This window comes from Hylobates moloch, unplaced genomic scaffold (genome assembly GCF_009828535.3).
Source record: "Hylobates moloch isolate HMO894 unplaced genomic scaffold, HMol_V3 SCAFFOLD_1, whole genome shotgun sequence".
In the NCBI taxonomy this organism is placed as follows: Eukaryota; Metazoa; Chordata; class Mammalia; order Primates; family Hylobatidae; genus Hylobates; species Hylobates moloch.
The window spans coordinates 210,284,278-210,302,730 of record NW_026652276.1 but is presented as its reverse complement, the minus strand read 5'-3'; the positions used below and the strand labels follow the sequence as shown (position 1 = coordinate 210,302,730).

General features: G+C 44.0%; 2 protein-coding genes across 7 annotated transcripts in view; both read right to left on the bottom strand.

Moving 5' to 3' along the window:
• STRIP2 (striatin interacting protein 2) overlaps positions 1–10,273 on the bottom strand; it is a 59,031-nt gene extending 48,758 nt beyond the window's left edge. The window contains exons 1-3 of the mRNA XM_058426642.1: positions 10,135–10,273; positions 4,704–4,773; positions 751–825 (exon numbers count right to left, since the gene is read on the bottom strand). Of these exons, the coding sequence (XP_058282625.1) occupies positions 751–825; positions 4,704–4,773; positions 10,135–10,263 (274 nt within the window). The 5' untranslated portion in view covers positions 10,264–10,273. The remainder of the gene's footprint in view (positions 1–750; positions 826–4,703; positions 4,774–10,134) is intronic.
• Positions 10,274–14,485: 4,212 nt separating this feature from the next.
• AHCYL2 (adenosylhomocysteinase like 2) overlaps positions 14,486–18,453 on the bottom strand; it is a 206,745-nt gene continuing 202,777 nt past the window's right edge. For all 6 annotated transcript variants that reach the window (XM_032761705.1, XM_032761703.1, XM_032761704.1 and 3 more), the window contains 2 exons: positions 18,120–18,240; positions 14,486–17,644 (listed from right to left, as the gene is read on the bottom strand). In XM_032761705.1, coding sequence (XP_032617596.1) covers positions 17,638–17,644; positions 18,120–18,240 — 128 coding nt within the window. In that variant the 3' untranslated portion in view covers positions 14,486–17,637. The remainder of the gene's footprint in view (positions 17,645–18,119; positions 18,241–18,453) is intronic.

The window sequence follows — 18,453 nt, the reverse complement described above, 5'->3', positions numbered from 1 at the left end:
GTGACATAAGATTTATTGACTTCATATCAGCATTTAAGTATTGTTAACTTTATATAATAGTATTTGGGTTGGGGATTGGTGAGTTTCCAGTTGTACAAAGGATAGTTGTATTATGTTAGGTATAATTATGCCCTTATTATTGTCTTTATTTGAAGATTATGTATGATCTCAGGAGATGTGTATGAGTTCAAGTTGACAAGGGGTGGACTTGTGATGGTTAATACTGTGTGTCAACTTGATTGGATTGAAGGATACAAAGTATTGATCCTGGGTATGTCTGTGAGGGTGTTGCCAAAAGAGATTAACATTTGAGTCAGTGGGCTGGGGAAGGCAGATCCACCCTTAATCTGGTGGGCACAATCTAATCAGCTGCCAGCAAATATAAAACAGGCAGAAAAACACGAAAAGGAGAGACGGGCCTAGCCTTCCAGCCTACATCTTTCTCCTGTGCTGGAGAGTTCCTGCCCTCGAACATCAGACTCCAAGTTCTTCAGTTTTGGGACTCAGACTGGCTCTCCTTGCTCCTCAGCTTGCAGACAGCCTATTATGGGACCTTGTGATTGTGTAAGCTAATACTTAATAAACTCCCCTTTATATATCTATTTATCATATTAGTTCTATCCCTCTAAGAGAACCCTAACTGATACAGAGGGGATGAAGGATCGCACTTTGTTTTAGTCTTTTACTAGATCAGGCTGGTATATCATAGAAGGAAAAAGCAGATCTCTATGAGTAAAGATCTGGAATTACCTTGAGTCTTGAAATCTTCTTCAAAGCACCTCCTGTTATTGGTGAATTCCAGGTTCTCAGTGTAACTATACAATTCTGTGGCAGGAAAGACAGAACAGTCACATTCCGGAGATCCTTAAAGAAGGGGCCCAAAGTAGAGAGGGTGGCATGAAAGAGCTGAAGCTTCCAACACATTCCTGTGTCCAATTCAATCCAAAGCCAGCTTCCTCCTTTTCAGAGCAGTTAAAAATAGCCACTTGTGTCCCTGGGAGATTAAACCATCAAACCTGTCCTCTTCCTGCCAGCTGGCTGCTGCAGCAGAGAAGGCAGCCTTCAACATTTGGTGAGGGCCAGGAGGAGGACTGGAGCACAGAGAGCTTAATCTCATCACTCCTGTTTCTCAGGGCTGCAACTCCTGCTTTGTCAACCCAACCAGGAACTATCCTATCTCTAAGAGAAGAGGAGGGCAACACAACTCCTGAAACTTAGAGGAAAGATCCTTGTGCTGGATCAGGAAACCACGGCAAGGGCTGAAAAGTAAGTGCTAGATGGCTCTTCAGAGTTGGAGCCAGTTCATTCTCTCCCTGCTAAGTTTCCTCAGAGGGTATAGAAGCTTAGATTCCTGCCCACAGCCACTAAGCAGAGGCTGCAAAAAAAACTCTAGAGAACAGCTATGGCTGTAAAAGGGCTGCTGTGCCCAGGAAAATCTAACTTTGCTAACAGCAGCCTCTCAATACAAAATGCAGGAAGCTTACGAGAAATAAAAATGCTGGCCATGTGTGATGGCTCAGACCTATAGGATTATAATCCCAGCACTTTGGGAGGCTGAGACAGGAGGATCGCTTGAGGCCAGGAGTTTGAGACTAGCCTGGACAACATAGCATGACCCCATCTCTAAAAAAATTTCAACATTAGCCAGGTGTAGTGGCACATGACTGTAGTCCTAGCTACTTAGGAGGCTGAGGTGGAGGATCGTTTGAGCTTAGGAGTTTGAGGCTTTAATGAGCTGTGATCATGTCACTGCATTCCAGCCTGGCGTAACAGAATGAGACTCTGTCTCTTAAAAAAGAAAAAAAAAAAAAAAAAGAAAGAAGAAAAGAAATAAAAATGCCCTCTCCTACTCTCTCTGTCTCTCTCCAGAACATTGTATATGTACCCTCATCTTACAGAAGATGAAGAACTGAAATACAGAAGTCAACAGATGATAGAACAGATTTCCTTTAAATCTCTGCTCCCTACCTGAGACCCCTCCTGGAAATTTAACTAGGTCACAGGTAATTCACAAAGCAAGAGAAATTCACTTATGTTCCAGCCAGCTGTCTAATGGTTGAGAAACACCTTGTCTGGGAGTCAGGGCTTTTGAGTCTTAAGTTCCAGAATCCAGGAGTGACCAGAATCAAATCCCATCACTGAATCTTAAATTCTTCAGTCATTAGTGGAGAAGGTGAATATATATATTTTTAAGAGTAAAGCACCACAAGCCAAATCGGAAAAGTGGGCAAGGCTCTTAGTTTTGGTCTTTTTATTTTTAAATTTTAGATTATGAATTTTTATATACAGGTAAGTACAGAATAGTACATTTAAGACACCTGTGTATTATCTTCTACCCAGGTCAAACAAATGTTAGCATTTGTTATATTTGCTTCAGACTGCTCCCCAGTCTATCTTATTCCCTTCTCCAGAGGCAACCACTACAATGAAATTGGTGTGTATCCTTCACATGCCTATTTTTCTACTTTTGCTATATGCATATATGCCTGTAAACATATGACATTGTTCTGTTTAAAAACTTTTTTATCCAAGCGGTATCCTATTGTATAAATTCCTTTGTTACTGATCCTTTCTCCCAATTTTGTCTTTAGCATTTATTATTATTTTTTTTTTTTGAGACGGAGTCTTGCTCTGTCACCCAGGCTGGAGTGCAGTGGCATGATCTGCAACCTCCGCCTCCTGGGTTCAGGCAATTTTCCTGTCTCAGCCTCCCGAGTAGCTGGGACTACAGGTGCATGCCACGATGCCCAGCTAATTTTTGTATTTTTAGTAGAGGCGAGGTTTCACCATGTTGGTCAGGCTGGTCTCGAACTCCTGACAGGTGATCCACCCGCTTCGGCCTCCCAAAGTGCTGGGATTACAGACATGAGCTACCGCGCCCGGCCAAGCATTTATTGATATTGAAACATGTTGAGGCCAGGTGTGGTGGCTCATACCTGTAGTCCCAGCACTTTGGAAGGCCAAGGCAGGAGGATCACTTGAGCCCAGGAGTTCAGGACCAGCCTGGGCAACATGGTGAGACTTTGTTACTACAAAAGATAAACAAAATTAGCTGGACATCGTGGCACAAAATTAGCTGGGCATGGTAGGGCATGCCTATGGTCCTAGCTACTTGAGAGGCTGGGGTGGGAGGATCACTTGAGTCCAGGAGGTCAAGGCTGTAGTGAGCTGAGATTGTGCCACTCCAGCGTAAGCAACAGAGCCAGACCCTGTCTCAAAAATAAAAAGATAAAAAATAAATATATTGATTTAGATCAATTATTATTTTAATGGCTATTCAATAGCCTACTGCACTAATATGCTATAGTTTATCCATTTCCCTACTGATGAGCATTGTAGGTTGTTTCCAACTTTTTACACTGATAAACAAGACTGCAATAAACATCTTTGTACATTTTCTTGTGCCCAAGTGTAATTTTCTTTAGAGTGGATATCTAGGAGTAGACTTGTTGGGTCACAATATGTGCACATCTTCAACTTTGCAAGATATAAGCAAAATGCTTTTCAATTTTATACTCTGCTCCCCCCACGTCTAGCAGTGCATAAAAGTACTAATTTCTCTGCACCCTCACCAACCCCAGGCTTTTAAGTTTACACTCTGATGATTGTGAAATAATATTTTATTATTTTAATTTGCTTTTCTCCATTTACTAATAAAGTTCAATATCTTTTCATATATTTATTGACCATTTGGCTTTTGCTTCTATAAATTCCCATTTATATTCTTTGCCCATTTCTCTGTTGGGTTGCTCTTCTCTTCTCTTTAATATATATATATTTATATCATATTCCTATTATGAATTATAATCCTTTGTTGGTTATTAAACTTAGCTCTCTATTTCTCTGTCACTCATCACAAAATTTACTCTCTGTGCTCATGCACAAGAACTTCTTTAAAATTGTTTGCCTCTTTTCTCTGAAAAAGCATGCCTCAGAGTATCACTTCCATGTGACAGAATATTTAAATTTCACACCATCTCCACCCAAAGCTCATTTATTAATAACTGGCATTCGTAGCACATGTAACATGGAGGCCCTTAATGTGAGGCGATCACATTTACCCTAAGCTAAAAATCCAGACAGAGACAAGCAGGCCAGCTCTGAAAGAAGAACGGAATCACTTAACCCCAGCTCATAAACATCCAAGCAGAACTCTACTATGATGGACGCAGGTGACATGTCCAGCCTTGTTCAGCTGGCCAGTTGACTATAGTTTTTCCTCAGACTTTGCTGAGATTTTAATAAGGGGCAGTTGCGAGAGGAAGAAGGGAAAGATGGAGGTAGAGGAGACAAAGGAAAAAGAGATGGCATGGGATAGAAAGAGGACAGCAGAAAGAAGGAGGCAGGCAAAGATATGGGTGACAGGAAGAGAAAAAGAGAAGGAATACGCAGAAGATGGAGAGAAAACTGATTTGAGAGTGCACCAAATCAGTTATTTTCAAAGAGAATAAAGAAGGGTGAGCAGGAAAGAGTGATAGAATGACAGAATGAAGAATATCATAGCCAAGGAGAATCACAGAAGGAAATGTGAAGACAAACAAAGAGATATTTACCACTCAGGTGGAGAGAAAAAGGAAATGTGGAGAACAGCCTTTGTTCAACAGCCACTTGGTGAGAACAGACAAGCTTCCAGGTAGATCACAGGTCCCTTCCCTCTCCTCCTGGCCATTCTTCCACTAGCTACTGACCCATCTACCTCATACCTGACAACTCTGCTGCATGCCCATCTGCATCTCCATACTCAAACTCCAGAGTGGGACAGTCCACAGAGCCCTGTAACAGAGAAATTTTGTTGGTAACTGGGATAACTTGGAAAAAGGGGTTGCCAAGGGAAGATTGGACCCTTATTTATCTTCTTCCCCTCATGGAGGCCAAGGTTAGATCAGGGAGACAGTTAGGAGAGTCCTATTTGGGTCTTTCATCTCAGAGGTACCCTACGCCAAGCCGAAACTTGAGTCTCAGTGTTGGGAGGGGCTGAGGATTCCTATACAAAATCAGAGAGTCCGAATAAAGGGCCAGGATCTCAAACATATATGAAAGCTATGGTCTGTGTCCATATCTAATCTACATGAGCACAGACCAGAGGAGCATCTAGCTGATACATATAAAATTGAGACAGACAGAAACAAAGAGAACTGGATTCTAGCTTCAGTTCTGTCATCAACCCACTGTATGATATAGATTAAGTCTCATGCTGTGGATTATAGTTCCTTATTTTTAAAGAGGTTCTTTAGCTTTAATATTCCGCAACTTTAGGATTGTCAAATAATGCAACATCTCCACTCCAAGTCGTAGTAAAGATTACATTTCCCATGATGTTGTATGTATAAATTTATAATCCTATTAAATACGTTTTAATATAATCCCATCTTCTAACTTATTTAAACATTTTGGGATATTTCCTTCCTGTGTATGTTAATATATATGAATTTTTAAAATTTTCAATCTCAGCTCTGTCACATACTATTTGATCTTGGACAAGTTAACCTCTCTGTGCCTCAGTGTGACATAAAAAATATACTGTTCTTTGCCCCTGTTTCCTGGTACAGAGCTCCTGAAACTCTTAGAAGTTCCTGAGTGATAGGAGTGTCAGTTATTCATAATGAGTCACTGTCAGCTTTACCAGAATTTATGCTCATGAGGTGACTTATGTTAGGAAAGACCAAGCACATGATTAGAGGGTTTAACTTTCAGCACCACTGCCACATCTAGGGAGGGGAGGGGTACTACAGATTAAGTTCAGTCATGTGGCCAATAGTTTAACTATGCCCAGGTAATGAAACACCATAGGAAAACCCAGAAACAACTAGGTTCAGGCAGCTTTTGGGTTGGGGAACAAACAGATGTGCTAGGAGAGTGCTACCCAGGGAAGATAAGGAAGCTCTGCACCACCCCAAACCCATACTTTGTCCTTTGCATCTCTTCCATTTAGCTGTTTCTGAGTCGTATCCTTTATAATAAAATTATAATTCTAAGTACATGTTTTCCTGAATCCTGTGAGTTATTCTAGCAAATTATGGAACCTGAAAGGAAGATCATGATAACCGCTTAATTTGTAGTTGGCCAGGCTAAAGTGTAGATAGCCTGGGGATCCCACCTATGGCTGGTGTCTAAAGTAGGGCCTTGTAGGACTGAGCCCTTAACTTGGGGGTCTGTGCTAATTCTAGGTAGTTAGTGTCAGAACTGAATTGAATTGTAGGACATCCAGTTGGTGTCAGCGAATTGTTGGAAAATGACCTGCTCAGTTTTCCCATCTGTAAAATGAGGATAATAACAGGACTTACTTCATAGGGTTATTTTAAGGACTAAATGAGTTAATACAGGAAAGGCACACGGCCTAGCACTTGGTAGCACTATGTGGGTGGTCACTCTATGATTTTAATATTATATTATAAAGGCATTCTTCTCATATTATTATGACTATTAGTTTAAATGGTTGTATAAATGGATGTACATTTATTGGTTTACTTAACTAGTTCCTTATTGAATAAATTGTTTTTAATTTTCCTTCATTATATGCAACAAACTGTAATAGACTTATACTTTTTTCTATATTTAGGATATTTCCTAAGCAAAGATTTTTATAAAGAAAATTAATGAATCAAATCTTATGAACATTTTAAAGTCCCTTTGTATATAAGTTGCTCCCCCAAAACATTATGCCAATTTATACTGTCAACAAGGCAAATCGGCCGGGTGCGGTGGCTCACGCCTGTAATCCCAGCACTTTGGGAGGCCGAGGCGGGCGGATCACGAGGTCAGGAGATCGAGACCATCCTGGCTAACACGGTGAAACCCCATCTCCACTAAAAATACAAAAAATTAGCCGAGCATGGTGGCGGGCGCCTGTAGTCCCAGCTACTCGGGAGGCTGAGGCAGGAGAATGGCGTGAACCTGGGAGGCAGAGCTTGCAGTGAGCCGAGATTGCACCACTGCACTCCAGCCTGGGTGACAGAGTGAGACTCCGTCCAAAAAAAAAAAACAAGGCGACTCATGTTTTAATCCACTATAGCAAAGATTTCCAAACTTTTGGATTACAGGGAACAGTAGGGAAAAAGAAAAAGGTGGAGAGTGGCAAATGACATAGGGTTGTTGCTGTTTTATTCTGATAGGTAAGGACTTTAGAAACTTCAAAAAATTCAAAAAATGAAAGAATCTCAGAATAAAGAACAGCCATTAAAAACTGTTTTTACATTATGTCCCAGCACACACACACACACAAAAACTGGAACAAAAGTTTAACAAAATATTTACCTTTACTGCATGTGATGCCGTGCTATTTTCTGTTATTTTCTTTCTTTTCTTTTTTTTTAAAGACAGGGTCTTCCTCTCACCCAGGCTGGAGTGCAGTGGCATGATCACAGCTCACTGCAGCCTCAACCTCCTAAAGTGATTCAGCCTCCTGAGCAGCTGGGACAACAGGTGCGCACCATCATGCCTGGCTAAATTTTTATTTTTTATTTATTTGTAGAGATGGGGTCTGCCTACATTTCCCAGGTTGGTCTCGAATTCCTGAGCTGAAGCTATCACCTGCCTCAGTCTCCCAAAGTGCTGGGATAATAGGCATGAGCCATCATGCTGGCTTTATTTCTTAAAATAAAAATTTTAGCCTCAATTAACAGGTTTCCCCCTATAGCAGTTTGAAAAACACTGTTTTAAATTGTATACATTCTTAAATTTAATATATTGAACTAAATTTTTAGAAAAACTCACTTCGATGACCCGAATTTTCCTCATTTTACCACAGACCAGTTAAAACCTTGTCAAGGAGTTTGAGATCAATAAACCAGATCTGGCTAAAAGAGGTCTGAGGTGAATCCTTTTGTTAGGTTAAGACTCTTCTTATTAAGCAAACAATTATTCTTTAGCTTCCTTTTTAGGTTGGGATGTTCACACACTAAGCCAGTGGGAGAAGGTAGGTCAACAGTGCTTCCATAAACAGTGATACACGATGAGGCTCTCTTGACTTGTGCCGCAGTAATTCTCTTCTAGTGATTTTCTAAAAGCCCTAGAGAGGAAAAAAATCCCATCTCCTCTAAGGACTGCCTTCCACAGGAAAGCAAAAAGAGGGAGAGAACAAAAGCAGATCTGGCACCTGGGTACTGTGGTGATAGGGGATGTACTGGCAGGTAAAAGGAGTCCTGCTGCAGCAGAAGGTAGAGGACAGCTAATCTTTCTAGCCAGGCTTTTGGCAGGCAGTGAGCCCAGATAGAGATGACCACAGCAGTTGTTCATTTCCAGGCATGAAGAGTGCAGCTGCAGATAATCAGCAGGTAAACCGTGGTGCAGGTGGAAAGCTTTCGATTCTCTGGACACTGCAAAGTACTGGCAAAAGCAAAGGACTGTACTCTCAGAGCCTTTGCCTGAAGAATACTCGACAGGTGGGGAACAGATTGCAACTTTAGGAGGGAGACCCAGGCAGAGACTTGTACTCCCCCCATAGAACGTATCATTCTGAAATTATTTTATTTATTTACTCACAATTTGTCTCCCCATGGGCGAAGACCCTATCTTGTTCACTGATATATCCCTGGCACCTAAAACAGTGGCTGGCAGAAAGTCCTCGATAAATAATTGTTGAATTAATGAATGGCTCATCTCCCCAGAAAAACATTTGAGCGAGAACAATGTCTCTGTGGGGGAAGGAGGTACAGGGTGCCCTAAAAGACCAGACTCCTCCTGAGGTAGGGAGGGAGATGATGTGGCGGGTATCATCTAGCAAGACAGGAGGTCTGAGCTCTCTGCCTCTGCAAGGTGGTGACTTTGGGCCAGTCTTTTCATCTCCACTTCTACCTTGAAAAAAAAATGAATGGATTCCTCCTACTCTACCTACATCAAAATGGAAAGCATACATGAAATCACTCTGGAAACTGAAATGCTATTCAAATGGTAAGGCAAGGTCTGGGATGCCAAAGACCTGGCTTCTAGTACCAGCTCTGCCACTTGATGATGATGATGATGACAGTAATATACTAAGAGTTACTATGTACTGACTAATTACATGCATTGTGCCTGCACTGTGCCAAATATTTTATAGTCGATTATCTCATTTTGACTTTATCACAACCTTCTGAGGTAGGCAGTGTTAATCTCATCTTACAGATGAAGAAACTGGAGCTCAGAGAGGTTCCCTAATGTGCCGAAAATCACACAGGTAGTAAATGGTAGGGCTGGGAGTCAAAACCTGGTCCGACTACTCCAAAGCCTGGTGTTCTTGACCACCAACTGTGCCAGATGTCTGATCTTGGGCAAGTCACTCCTCTTTCTTTTAGGTCTGTAAAATGAAAGGGCTATACCAGATGATATCTGCAGACCCTGCCACATCTGACATTTTGTCGTCTATTCTGATCCCCGCTCAGATCCAACTGATGGAAACTGCCTCAATGAGGGAATAGAGAAGTGATAATAATTCAACGCTTTCATCTTCCTAGATAGGGTTTCTTTTTTCAGAACAGGAGGAAGAGATGGAAATATTCATACTCCTATCTGTATCCTGGGACTGCTCCCTCCCGATAGCCACTCCAGGACTGCCCCTGCCTGAATCCCGTCTCGCTCAGCCCTCACAGGCAGGGGCCTGATGTCCGCGGAAGGCGCTCCCTAAACGGCCTAAGACTTACGGGGGGAAGGGGACGGGCAGGGAACGGGCAGAAGTCCCTCGGCCGGCCCAGGGGCCCGCCGCAGGCAGCCTGGGAGGGGGAGTGCTGTTGCCCCACTCGCCAATCCTGCTTTCCTGCAGCTAAGCTTCAGCCTCCCACCCCTCAAGCCAGTCACTTAACCTCTCCGCTCCTGTTCCCCCCTCTATAAACTGGGATCGGAATTTCTGCTTCAGGGGGCTGCAGCGATTAAGTGAGATAAATATTTGGAAAGTATCTGGTCCGCTCAATACCGCGCTCATCTTCGCGCAGCGGGGGAAAGCCAGAGGGCTAGAAAGCCCCCAACCCGCGGCAAGAGACGTGCGGACACTGGTCGGAGCCAAAGAGCCCAGAGTCCAGCCGCTAGGACCCAGCAGGCGCCCACTGCGCGCGGCTGATCGAGCGCGCCGAGGGCTCCGGGGCCGAGGCCGAATCATCTCAGCCGCCGCTTCCCGCCAGCGGGCGTCTCCGGGCCCCAGCCGAAGCTTTCCGGGCTCCTCACCTCTGACTCCCGCCGCTGGCTTCGGAACGCTTCGCGGCCCTTGGGCGCCGCCTGCTTCCCTTTGCCGCCGCCGTTGCCATTGCCATTTGCGGGCGGGCCCCCGGTCGCAGGCGCGGCGGGGTCCTCCATGCTGCCGGTCAGCGGCTCCCCTCAGGGTTCAGCTCGCTTTGCTCGGGGCGACCCCACCGCCGCGCGCCGGGAGCCAGGCCCCGCCCCCTCCGCCGCTATTGGTCACGGCAGCTCGCCGCAACCCCGCCCCGCGAGGCGATTGGCTGCTCGACCGGCCGGAGCGGGACTCGAGGAGGTAGGGGCTCATTGAAGAGATTTTGGGGGGATCTTTTTAGTCCTGCGGCATTGCTGGCAGACGGAGACTCCTAGGTTAGCTACAGGCTCCACACCTCGCGAAAGCTGGGCCTTGAGCTCAGGCGGGTTATCTCTATGCTCCTCACTCGGTGTCTCTCAGCACTCACCCCCCGTCCCTGTAGCGACCTTTTCCGGAGCTCTAGTCTCCGCCTACTGCTCCACTGCAGTCTCCGTTTCCCTGTTACCACCGACCCGGCCCCCCAAATCCCGGCTCCTGCACACGTCCCATATCCCGCTTAGTCGCTGGGGAGGGATGCCACCTCCAGGTGGCCAGGGACATCGCCCGAAACGAGGGACTCGCTGTCTCTGGAAGCTGAGAATTCTCAGCGTTTTTCTGAAGAGAACGCATCTCGCCCGGAGCTAGGGCTTGGCTGGGAGACTGGAGGTCTAAGGGTGGGATGGGGGCGTTTTTCCGTCACTGAAATTGGTGGTGCCCTCGAGGGCTGCTCCTGTCATCTGCCCTTCTCTGCTGTAGGGGGCCTCTTCCTCATGGTGTGTAAATGTTGAGGGGAGAGCAAGCCCCCACCCTCACCTGCTCGCCAATCCTTTCTTTCCTTCCTCTCTCTTTTCTAAGATGCTTCCTAAGGGCTCATTGTTACTGGGGGCAAAAGAGGCTGTTTGATCTGCCCTCTCCTGAATTTAAAAAGCAGCTTGTAGTAAATATTTAGACAGTCTGGCTTGGTAATAGAAGCCCCAAAGACGTAGGCTCGGGAACAGGTGGGACCAAATCGCTCTCCCCAGCCTGGTTGCTTTAGGAAGGGTCTGGGGGACTGTTGAACTGAGCTTGGTGCCAGGCACTGCAGTAGGCGCTTTCCAGATATCACATCATACCTCTCCCCGACAGAGTATTTTTACGAATCCAATGTTACTGGTGAGGAAACCGGCACTTGCAGATTCCTCCCTGCGGTTTCCAAGGTATCATATTCTGTCTTGTCTCAGGATCTTGCCTATGCTGTTCTCTGGAGGAGACGGTCTTCTGTTCTCCTGGTTGATTCCTTTTCTCTCATAAAGATTCTAGTTAGTTATCACCTCCTCCTCCTCCACAAAGCTTTCCTTTTAGCCCTCAACTCATTCAGGTTGTGTTGGTGTCAAACCAGTTCTGCCTAGATCCAAAATCCTAACATTTTCCACGATATACCCAAAGCAAGGGGCCTAGAGGAATTACTCCACTTCCCATACCTTAGGGACAACCCTGCCCCTTTCTTACCGTCTCTCTCTCTCTCACTTTTCCCTTTGCCAGTTCATAGGCGACAGAACAAGGCAAGTTTGAGAGCACTCTTTGGAGCTTTTTGGGTTTTCTCATCCTGGTCCCCAATATCTCCCTACTGTACCTTCCCATCTTCCCTTTCCTCTTCCAGTCCCACTCCTCTCCCCACCCACATATAGGCTCCTAGCGAGTAAGACCAAATTTAGCTCATTTTTGTATGCCCCTAATTTATGTACATTTAACGCAGCGTTTCACAGTCTCTGTACTATTGACAACTGGGCAGCGTTTCACAGTCTCTGTATTATTGACAGTCGGGGCTGAATATTTGTTGTAGGGGGCTGTCCGGTGCATCGTAGTATGCTTAGCAAAATACCTGGCCTCTCTTCACTAGATACCAGCAGTATCCTCCCGGTAGTAAAAATGTCTCGGGGTGGGGGGTGGGGGGTGTGTGGCATTTACAGAACTGAATTGATATGAATTTCCAAGAAGGTCCCTGGCTCAAGGCCTGAACTACTTGACTTTGGATTTTTTTCAGGGTATAATTTGTTAAACTCTTAAAAATTTACACCCTGCTTTAAAATTCACAACCCACGCCTTGCTCATCACTGCTTCAGTGTGGTAAACCTGCCACAGCACAGCCCATTGGGATTTCTTAATAAAAAGAATTCATTATTCTATCTCTCTTCTTCCCAGTACTTCTCCTCCTAAGTAGTCAGAGCCCTAAGGTTAACAGGCCCAGAACTTCATAGTCTTTTGCGAGCCTAATCAATTAGCAGGATTCCAACAGTGGTAGCAGACACGAGTGGCCAGTTTTGATGCTTTATTCCTTTTCCTGCCTATTCCTAGGGGAAAGGGCAGTCTGATCTTGGGAGTAGGATAGAGGACAGCTTGCAAGTCCCCTCTGGTATCTATCTAAAGCCACTTGCTAAGCCTAGAGCTCCATCTGGCTTTAATTTCAGAGAAGGAATGTGTAAAACTGGTGCTATGAAGATTGCGTAGAGTCAACACGAGGAGAGACCTCAATCCATGATCTTTTCCACATCTCAGTGGAATAGAAGACCTTTACTAAGATCAGACACCTATGTGCTCATTATAGGCCCAGACGTTCAAAATTTCTAATAAGGAGGAAGATATCTGGAAACAACTGGAAGATGTAACAAGAAACCAGAGAGTAACTGAAAACTTTGAAACTATATGCCATGGAATTGGCACATGTTCAACTTATTTTAGCTTATTTGTCAACAAAGGCATGATAGTCATCAATACCATTCACCACATAGTCAAGGCTGGTCAAGTCTCTCCATGTTGCAGAGATGGCTCCAATACTGTTATATTTGACGTTATTAAAAAACCTACATTAACAATTTCCCTTGTCCCCAAAACTCAGGCTGCCAGCAGAGGGTTGGAGGTATAAATAGGTATAGTTACAAGAATCACATATACCCTTTTCCCCATATAAGCAATCCACTTTAATCCACAGAGGTCAGATACTTGACTAAATGGATAGCACCTGGCACTGAGAAAGCTTAATAAGATGCAGGAAGTTTTAAAGTACCTGCTTTTTGAGGCTATCAGGCAGTTAGGATAATTTAGTAAAAAAAGGATAGAACACCCTCCTCTCCCCATAAAGGGCATGTGTGGGTGTAATGATGCAACAGAGGTTGTAGGGCTCTAGATTGAGACAAGGAATGATGTGTATGCAGTCAGCAGTGTGTGCCAGGCTCTGTAAATAAGCAGCACTTTTTATATATCAGTTCATTAAATCCTTATCCTAGGAGATAAGCAGTATCCATTTCACAGGCAAGAAAATCGAGGCTGTGAGTGGTTATGTAATTTGACTAAGTTACATAACTTGTAAATGGCAGAGCTGGGATTCAAATCCAAGCTAGCCTGCTTTAAAGTTCAAGTTGTTTTCCACAATACTGTGAGGTGCAGAAACTTGTGCAGCAGTGGACAGCTTGGGCTTACCCTATGATTCTGAAATGAAGACCCAGGCACCCAAGGTTCCATCCTTCACAAATGAGGAGTCAAGCCCTACTGCAGGGGAGCAAATCCTTTGAGCTGACTCACCGGCTTCATTGCTAGCTGCTGCATTCTCCTCCTAACTGGAATGGCACTAATTTTGAGGATTACCGACTGCCCAGACTATTCTAGCCCTGTGTCCCTTAATCTAAATAATCAGAAGCCAAAGTGGCAGAAGATTCTGCTATGAAAAGAAAACATCTTGCATACAGGATGCAGAACTAGTTTAGGTTGTCAGCTAAAGAAGGTGGCTATCAGAAAGCTACCCAAAGATGGTTACCCTACTGGCAGTTGAGAAAGAATAGGCAATTGGATTCATCCTTTGGTTAAATCAGGCAACTTGATTTAGAGACAAATCTCTGCCTGATGCACTTCTTTCTTCCCTTTGGCTGGATATAATCAGGTCCTAGTTATCAAGGTCCTTTGGTCCCAAACTGGGGGATGCTGATTTCCTGCGCTTTTCAACTAAAAGGGAGTCAGGGACCTAGAACTACGGTTTAGTTTCTCTGCGTTAAGCCTACAGTCCTCGACTCCCCAGGGTGGTGGTTCTGAGAAGACAGGTTCTTTACACACACAGCCAGGATGCGCGTGTGTGCTGGCAGGTAGGAGGGGAACACGGTATTTATTAACTAAGGTCAAACATGCCTATTGGTAACATTTTCACATCCTTGTCCTACAGCAGGATCTCTAGTTTGTTGCTCAGAGATCTCTCTCATCTCTGAATTTCTAGTTCACAGAAACAAGAAATACCCTTAAGAGTCCATGTTAAGAATATTTTATTTGTTTTTTGAGATTACATAGTCATTATTGCTGATCTAATACAATCACTTAGACATAAAGATTTCCAAGAACTTCTCAGAAATGGTGATCTTTAGAAGTTTTATTCCTTTCAGCAAGATGACAGAACTAGATGATTATGTATATAGATATATATATATATATGTATATATAGAGTTTAGAACCTGTCCACATATAATTTGCTGGTGTTGCCTATTTTCCTTCCATAATTTTCCTTTATTGAAAAAGCTTAATGCAACAATGCATTTTGATTCCTTTTTAAAAACCATGGCAAAGTTAATTTTGAGAAAATCACAGGAGCAGCAATATCAGATCTGTTCAGAGAAAAGCGAAGCAGCAAAAAAGCTTTGCAGGAGTATGTGGCCATGGGGAGCCGTGCTCATATGGGCAAGTAGGACAGGGAGGGAGGACAGCAGAGGGAAGATAGAGTAGATACATTTTTTTCTTTGTTTAAATGAAAAAAAGAAAACTGAATATCTCCATTAAGAAGGCAAAAAAGTGCCAGGCATGGTAGCACACACCTGTGGTTCCAGCTACTCAGGAAGCTGAGGCAGGAGGATTGCTTGAGCCCAGGAGTTTGAGACCAGCCTGGGCAACATAGTGAAACCCTGTCTCTAAGGGTGAAAAGAAAAGAAAGAAGGCAAAATATTAGCACAGATTCATTGTAGAGAAAATGTTATGTATCCTCACAGACTGGAGCCACATACAAAGAGATAATTAGCCTTCTTTCCCATGCTTCCAGATAACCAGGATGCATCCAAGGTAAGAGGTTGGAGGAAAGAAGACACATTGCTCTGATTACAAGGGTAGAGGGAATAATGACCAGATTTCAACCCTAAGATAGAACCCAAATACTTGGGAGGCTTGTAGTTCTTTCTTCTTAATGGTTGATGACACAGTGTCCCTACAGAGAGGTCATCTGAAACTCAGAGGCAAATAACTCATCATGGGCAGCAACACTGGCAACCTAACTTAGAAGCCCAGTGTGGCTCCTTTTTTATTTGGAGTGGGTCTCTTCACTATAGCAAGGCAGAATGTACTCTTTAAGTACCAGCACATAGTAAGCTCCAGAGAGCAAGGCTTTGCTGAGAAACAGCAGGTTATGATTTTTGGTCTAAGAATACAATAGGCTAGAGACCATGTATCTGCCAAATGGAATCTGCTCTGGATATAAGATAAGGTACAAAGATCTGAATCTCTTGCTAAAAGGACCCAATTAATACAAAAATCAGGACTAGGTAGGCAAAAGGAAGAACTGAATGGCTTAGTGAAATTTTTAGCATTTATGATCTTCCTTACAAAAAAAAGAATATAACCAGTACTTGCTGAGACATATGGCCTCTGAAGAACTGTACTCTATGGGCTGAGCCTGTATACTATTTAATGAGGCAAATAGTCATTTGCCAAAGTTCCACTTCCCTACTTCCAAAAGTAAGGTCACTTTCAGACTAGCTCTGAGAGTATATGTGAAGACCAGGAGAAGTTGGAGAGGGTAGAGGTAGAAGAAGAGAATCAGGATGGGAAGGTTTTAGTGATCATGGGTGGTCTGGTGTTTCCTTGAGTCACCTTGGTCTTGAGACTTTGAGGCAGACCAGCATAGGAAAAAAGTGGGAAACAAACAAACCTGAGAGTGTAAAAAGGATCGGTAAGGGGAAGAGGCTTATTTAATTCAAGTTTCCTAGGGCCACTCCAGACTAATTCTTAGAACCAATCTGGTCCTAATGAAACGCTTGAGACCAACAGATCGGTCTCCAAAAGGAATCCAATTTTTGGGTGGGACATAAAATGTCACGCTGCCCACACCACATTACTAATTCTTTTTGTAGCACTGGAGTTACTCAAGAAACTGCCTCTGAAATACAGAATCATCAAATGGAAGAAGTTAAATCATAAAAGATGCCAGCAGAGAAGACCACGGATCAGACTGCAGATCTTGGTTTCATCCATGGCAATGGCCAAAGGAATGAATGGCTGACGAGGTTCAAACTAGTCAAATTAGCTTTGATAATCTGGATACAGTTTACAATCTCATCTCTGTATCCCTCAGCCAGTCAAACTGCAATGGCCTTCCTGGGAAACAAGTAAATATACTCTGCTTTGTTAGGCTATCAAGCTGTGAGTCTGAAAGACCTGTCCCATTTCCAAAGCCTATCCCCCTAAGTCCCTGGAAAAGTATGCCTTTCCCTACTCAGTTTCAGACGTAGCTTTAGGCAACAGCAGGAAGTTTAAGGAAGCAGTGTTTCACAACAAGCTCTCCTTTTCTGAGATAGTGCCAATCTGGAGGGGCTTTCTTGGAAACTATCCAATCAAATGACAAGGAAGTAAAACTATGGGTCCCAGTGGAGCTGGCCCCACTTCCTGAGCAGAGGTTGGTTGGATTAGAAAGACAGCAAAACAAATGTCTGACAAATACCAAAACTGTGGAGGAAATAATGGAGGCACATCCCTCTTGCAACCAGAAAGTGTTAAAATGGACATAAATATTCAAAGAGAAGAAAGGAGTCCTGGGTAAGAAAGGAGACCCCTGGTAGGCACAGCACAGCTGAGTTCTTGATGTAGCTTGGCAAAGCCATAAATAACACTCCTTCTTTATTAGCCTTTATATAAAGAAGGCAGTGATAGTGATGGTCAAGATTGGGAACCCAATCTTGTGTGAAACACTGGCCATGTTAATTCCAAACGGCCTCACCCGGGGAAGGGCCAAAGCTGAGAAAAGCAGGTGCTGAACATTTATTCCAGAAAACTCCAGGGAATAGGGAGTATGGAATCCCTGCACTAACTCGTGAGCTTGGACAAGAGGAAAAACGGCCACTGCTGAGGATTCAGTCAATGCGGAATGATGCAAATGATGCACTGGGAGCAGTGACCCCATTTCTTTCCTTCCTCAGCCCGTCCTCTGTGGCTCTCATGGCCCTCAGGGCAGTAACCACACTCTGGGCCAACACTACAGGCACAGGATTCTTGATTTTAATAAATAAATAACCTAACACACAGAGTGAGCACGGCAGGCAGCTTTGACTGGAGAAGCAGCTTGCTGAATTCTTTCTTGTATAGTAGTGGAGAAAAGGCTTGGAGTTCTATTCCTTAAAAATTCTGGTTTGAGTTACAGGAACTTAATACCTGGAGGGAAAAAGAAAGATGAGACTGTGATGTTATCAGCTAATGGGGATGCTGGGACATGAAGAGCCTGCCTAAAGGTGTAACAGGGAGGCAGAGACTTTTCTGGAGTGTACAATGACAGGAAATAACTGTGTCTCCTTTTCACATAATTGAAAAAGGTCAATATTTCTCCATAAAGAGATAAAAATCATAGCAACAAGATGAAATGGGGAAAGGAATTGAGGAAGGGGAACTTTATTTAATGAGGCAAATAGCCACTTACCCAAACTCCACCTCTCTATCTCCAAAAGGCAAATTCAGGAAGGGGAATACTATTTAAGGCCTTGAAGAGTCTTTTGAGGGTGGCAGTGAGGGGAAGTGGGTTCATTTTTCTGAGTTTATGTAAGCGTATGTGGTTGGGGATGCAAAGACCAATTCCAGTGCAGGAAGCTCATCACTACCCAGGTGTCCCTGATTTCTGGGGAGCCCAAGGCACCTGTAGTAATTAGGCTTGAAGGGCCCATTCTTGTTGAGTCCCAGATACTTGGCCTGTTCATCTGTCAGCTCTGTCAAGTGGGCATCAAATGTAGGCAGGTGGAGGCTGGCCACATACTCATCTGGAACAGACCACAGAAGCCCTGGTATAAGCATTCATGCCTTTTATCTGATGGCTATTGTCCCCAAGCTAGGCCTTAAAAAGTTCAAAGACACCTTCTAATTCCTGGAGCTGAATGAAAAATGTTCAACCTTTGCTCACTGGTCCTCAATTCTAAGGAATAGCTGCCTTCAGTTTCAAGCCCAGTGCTTTCCAAAGCCTTAACAATTCATCC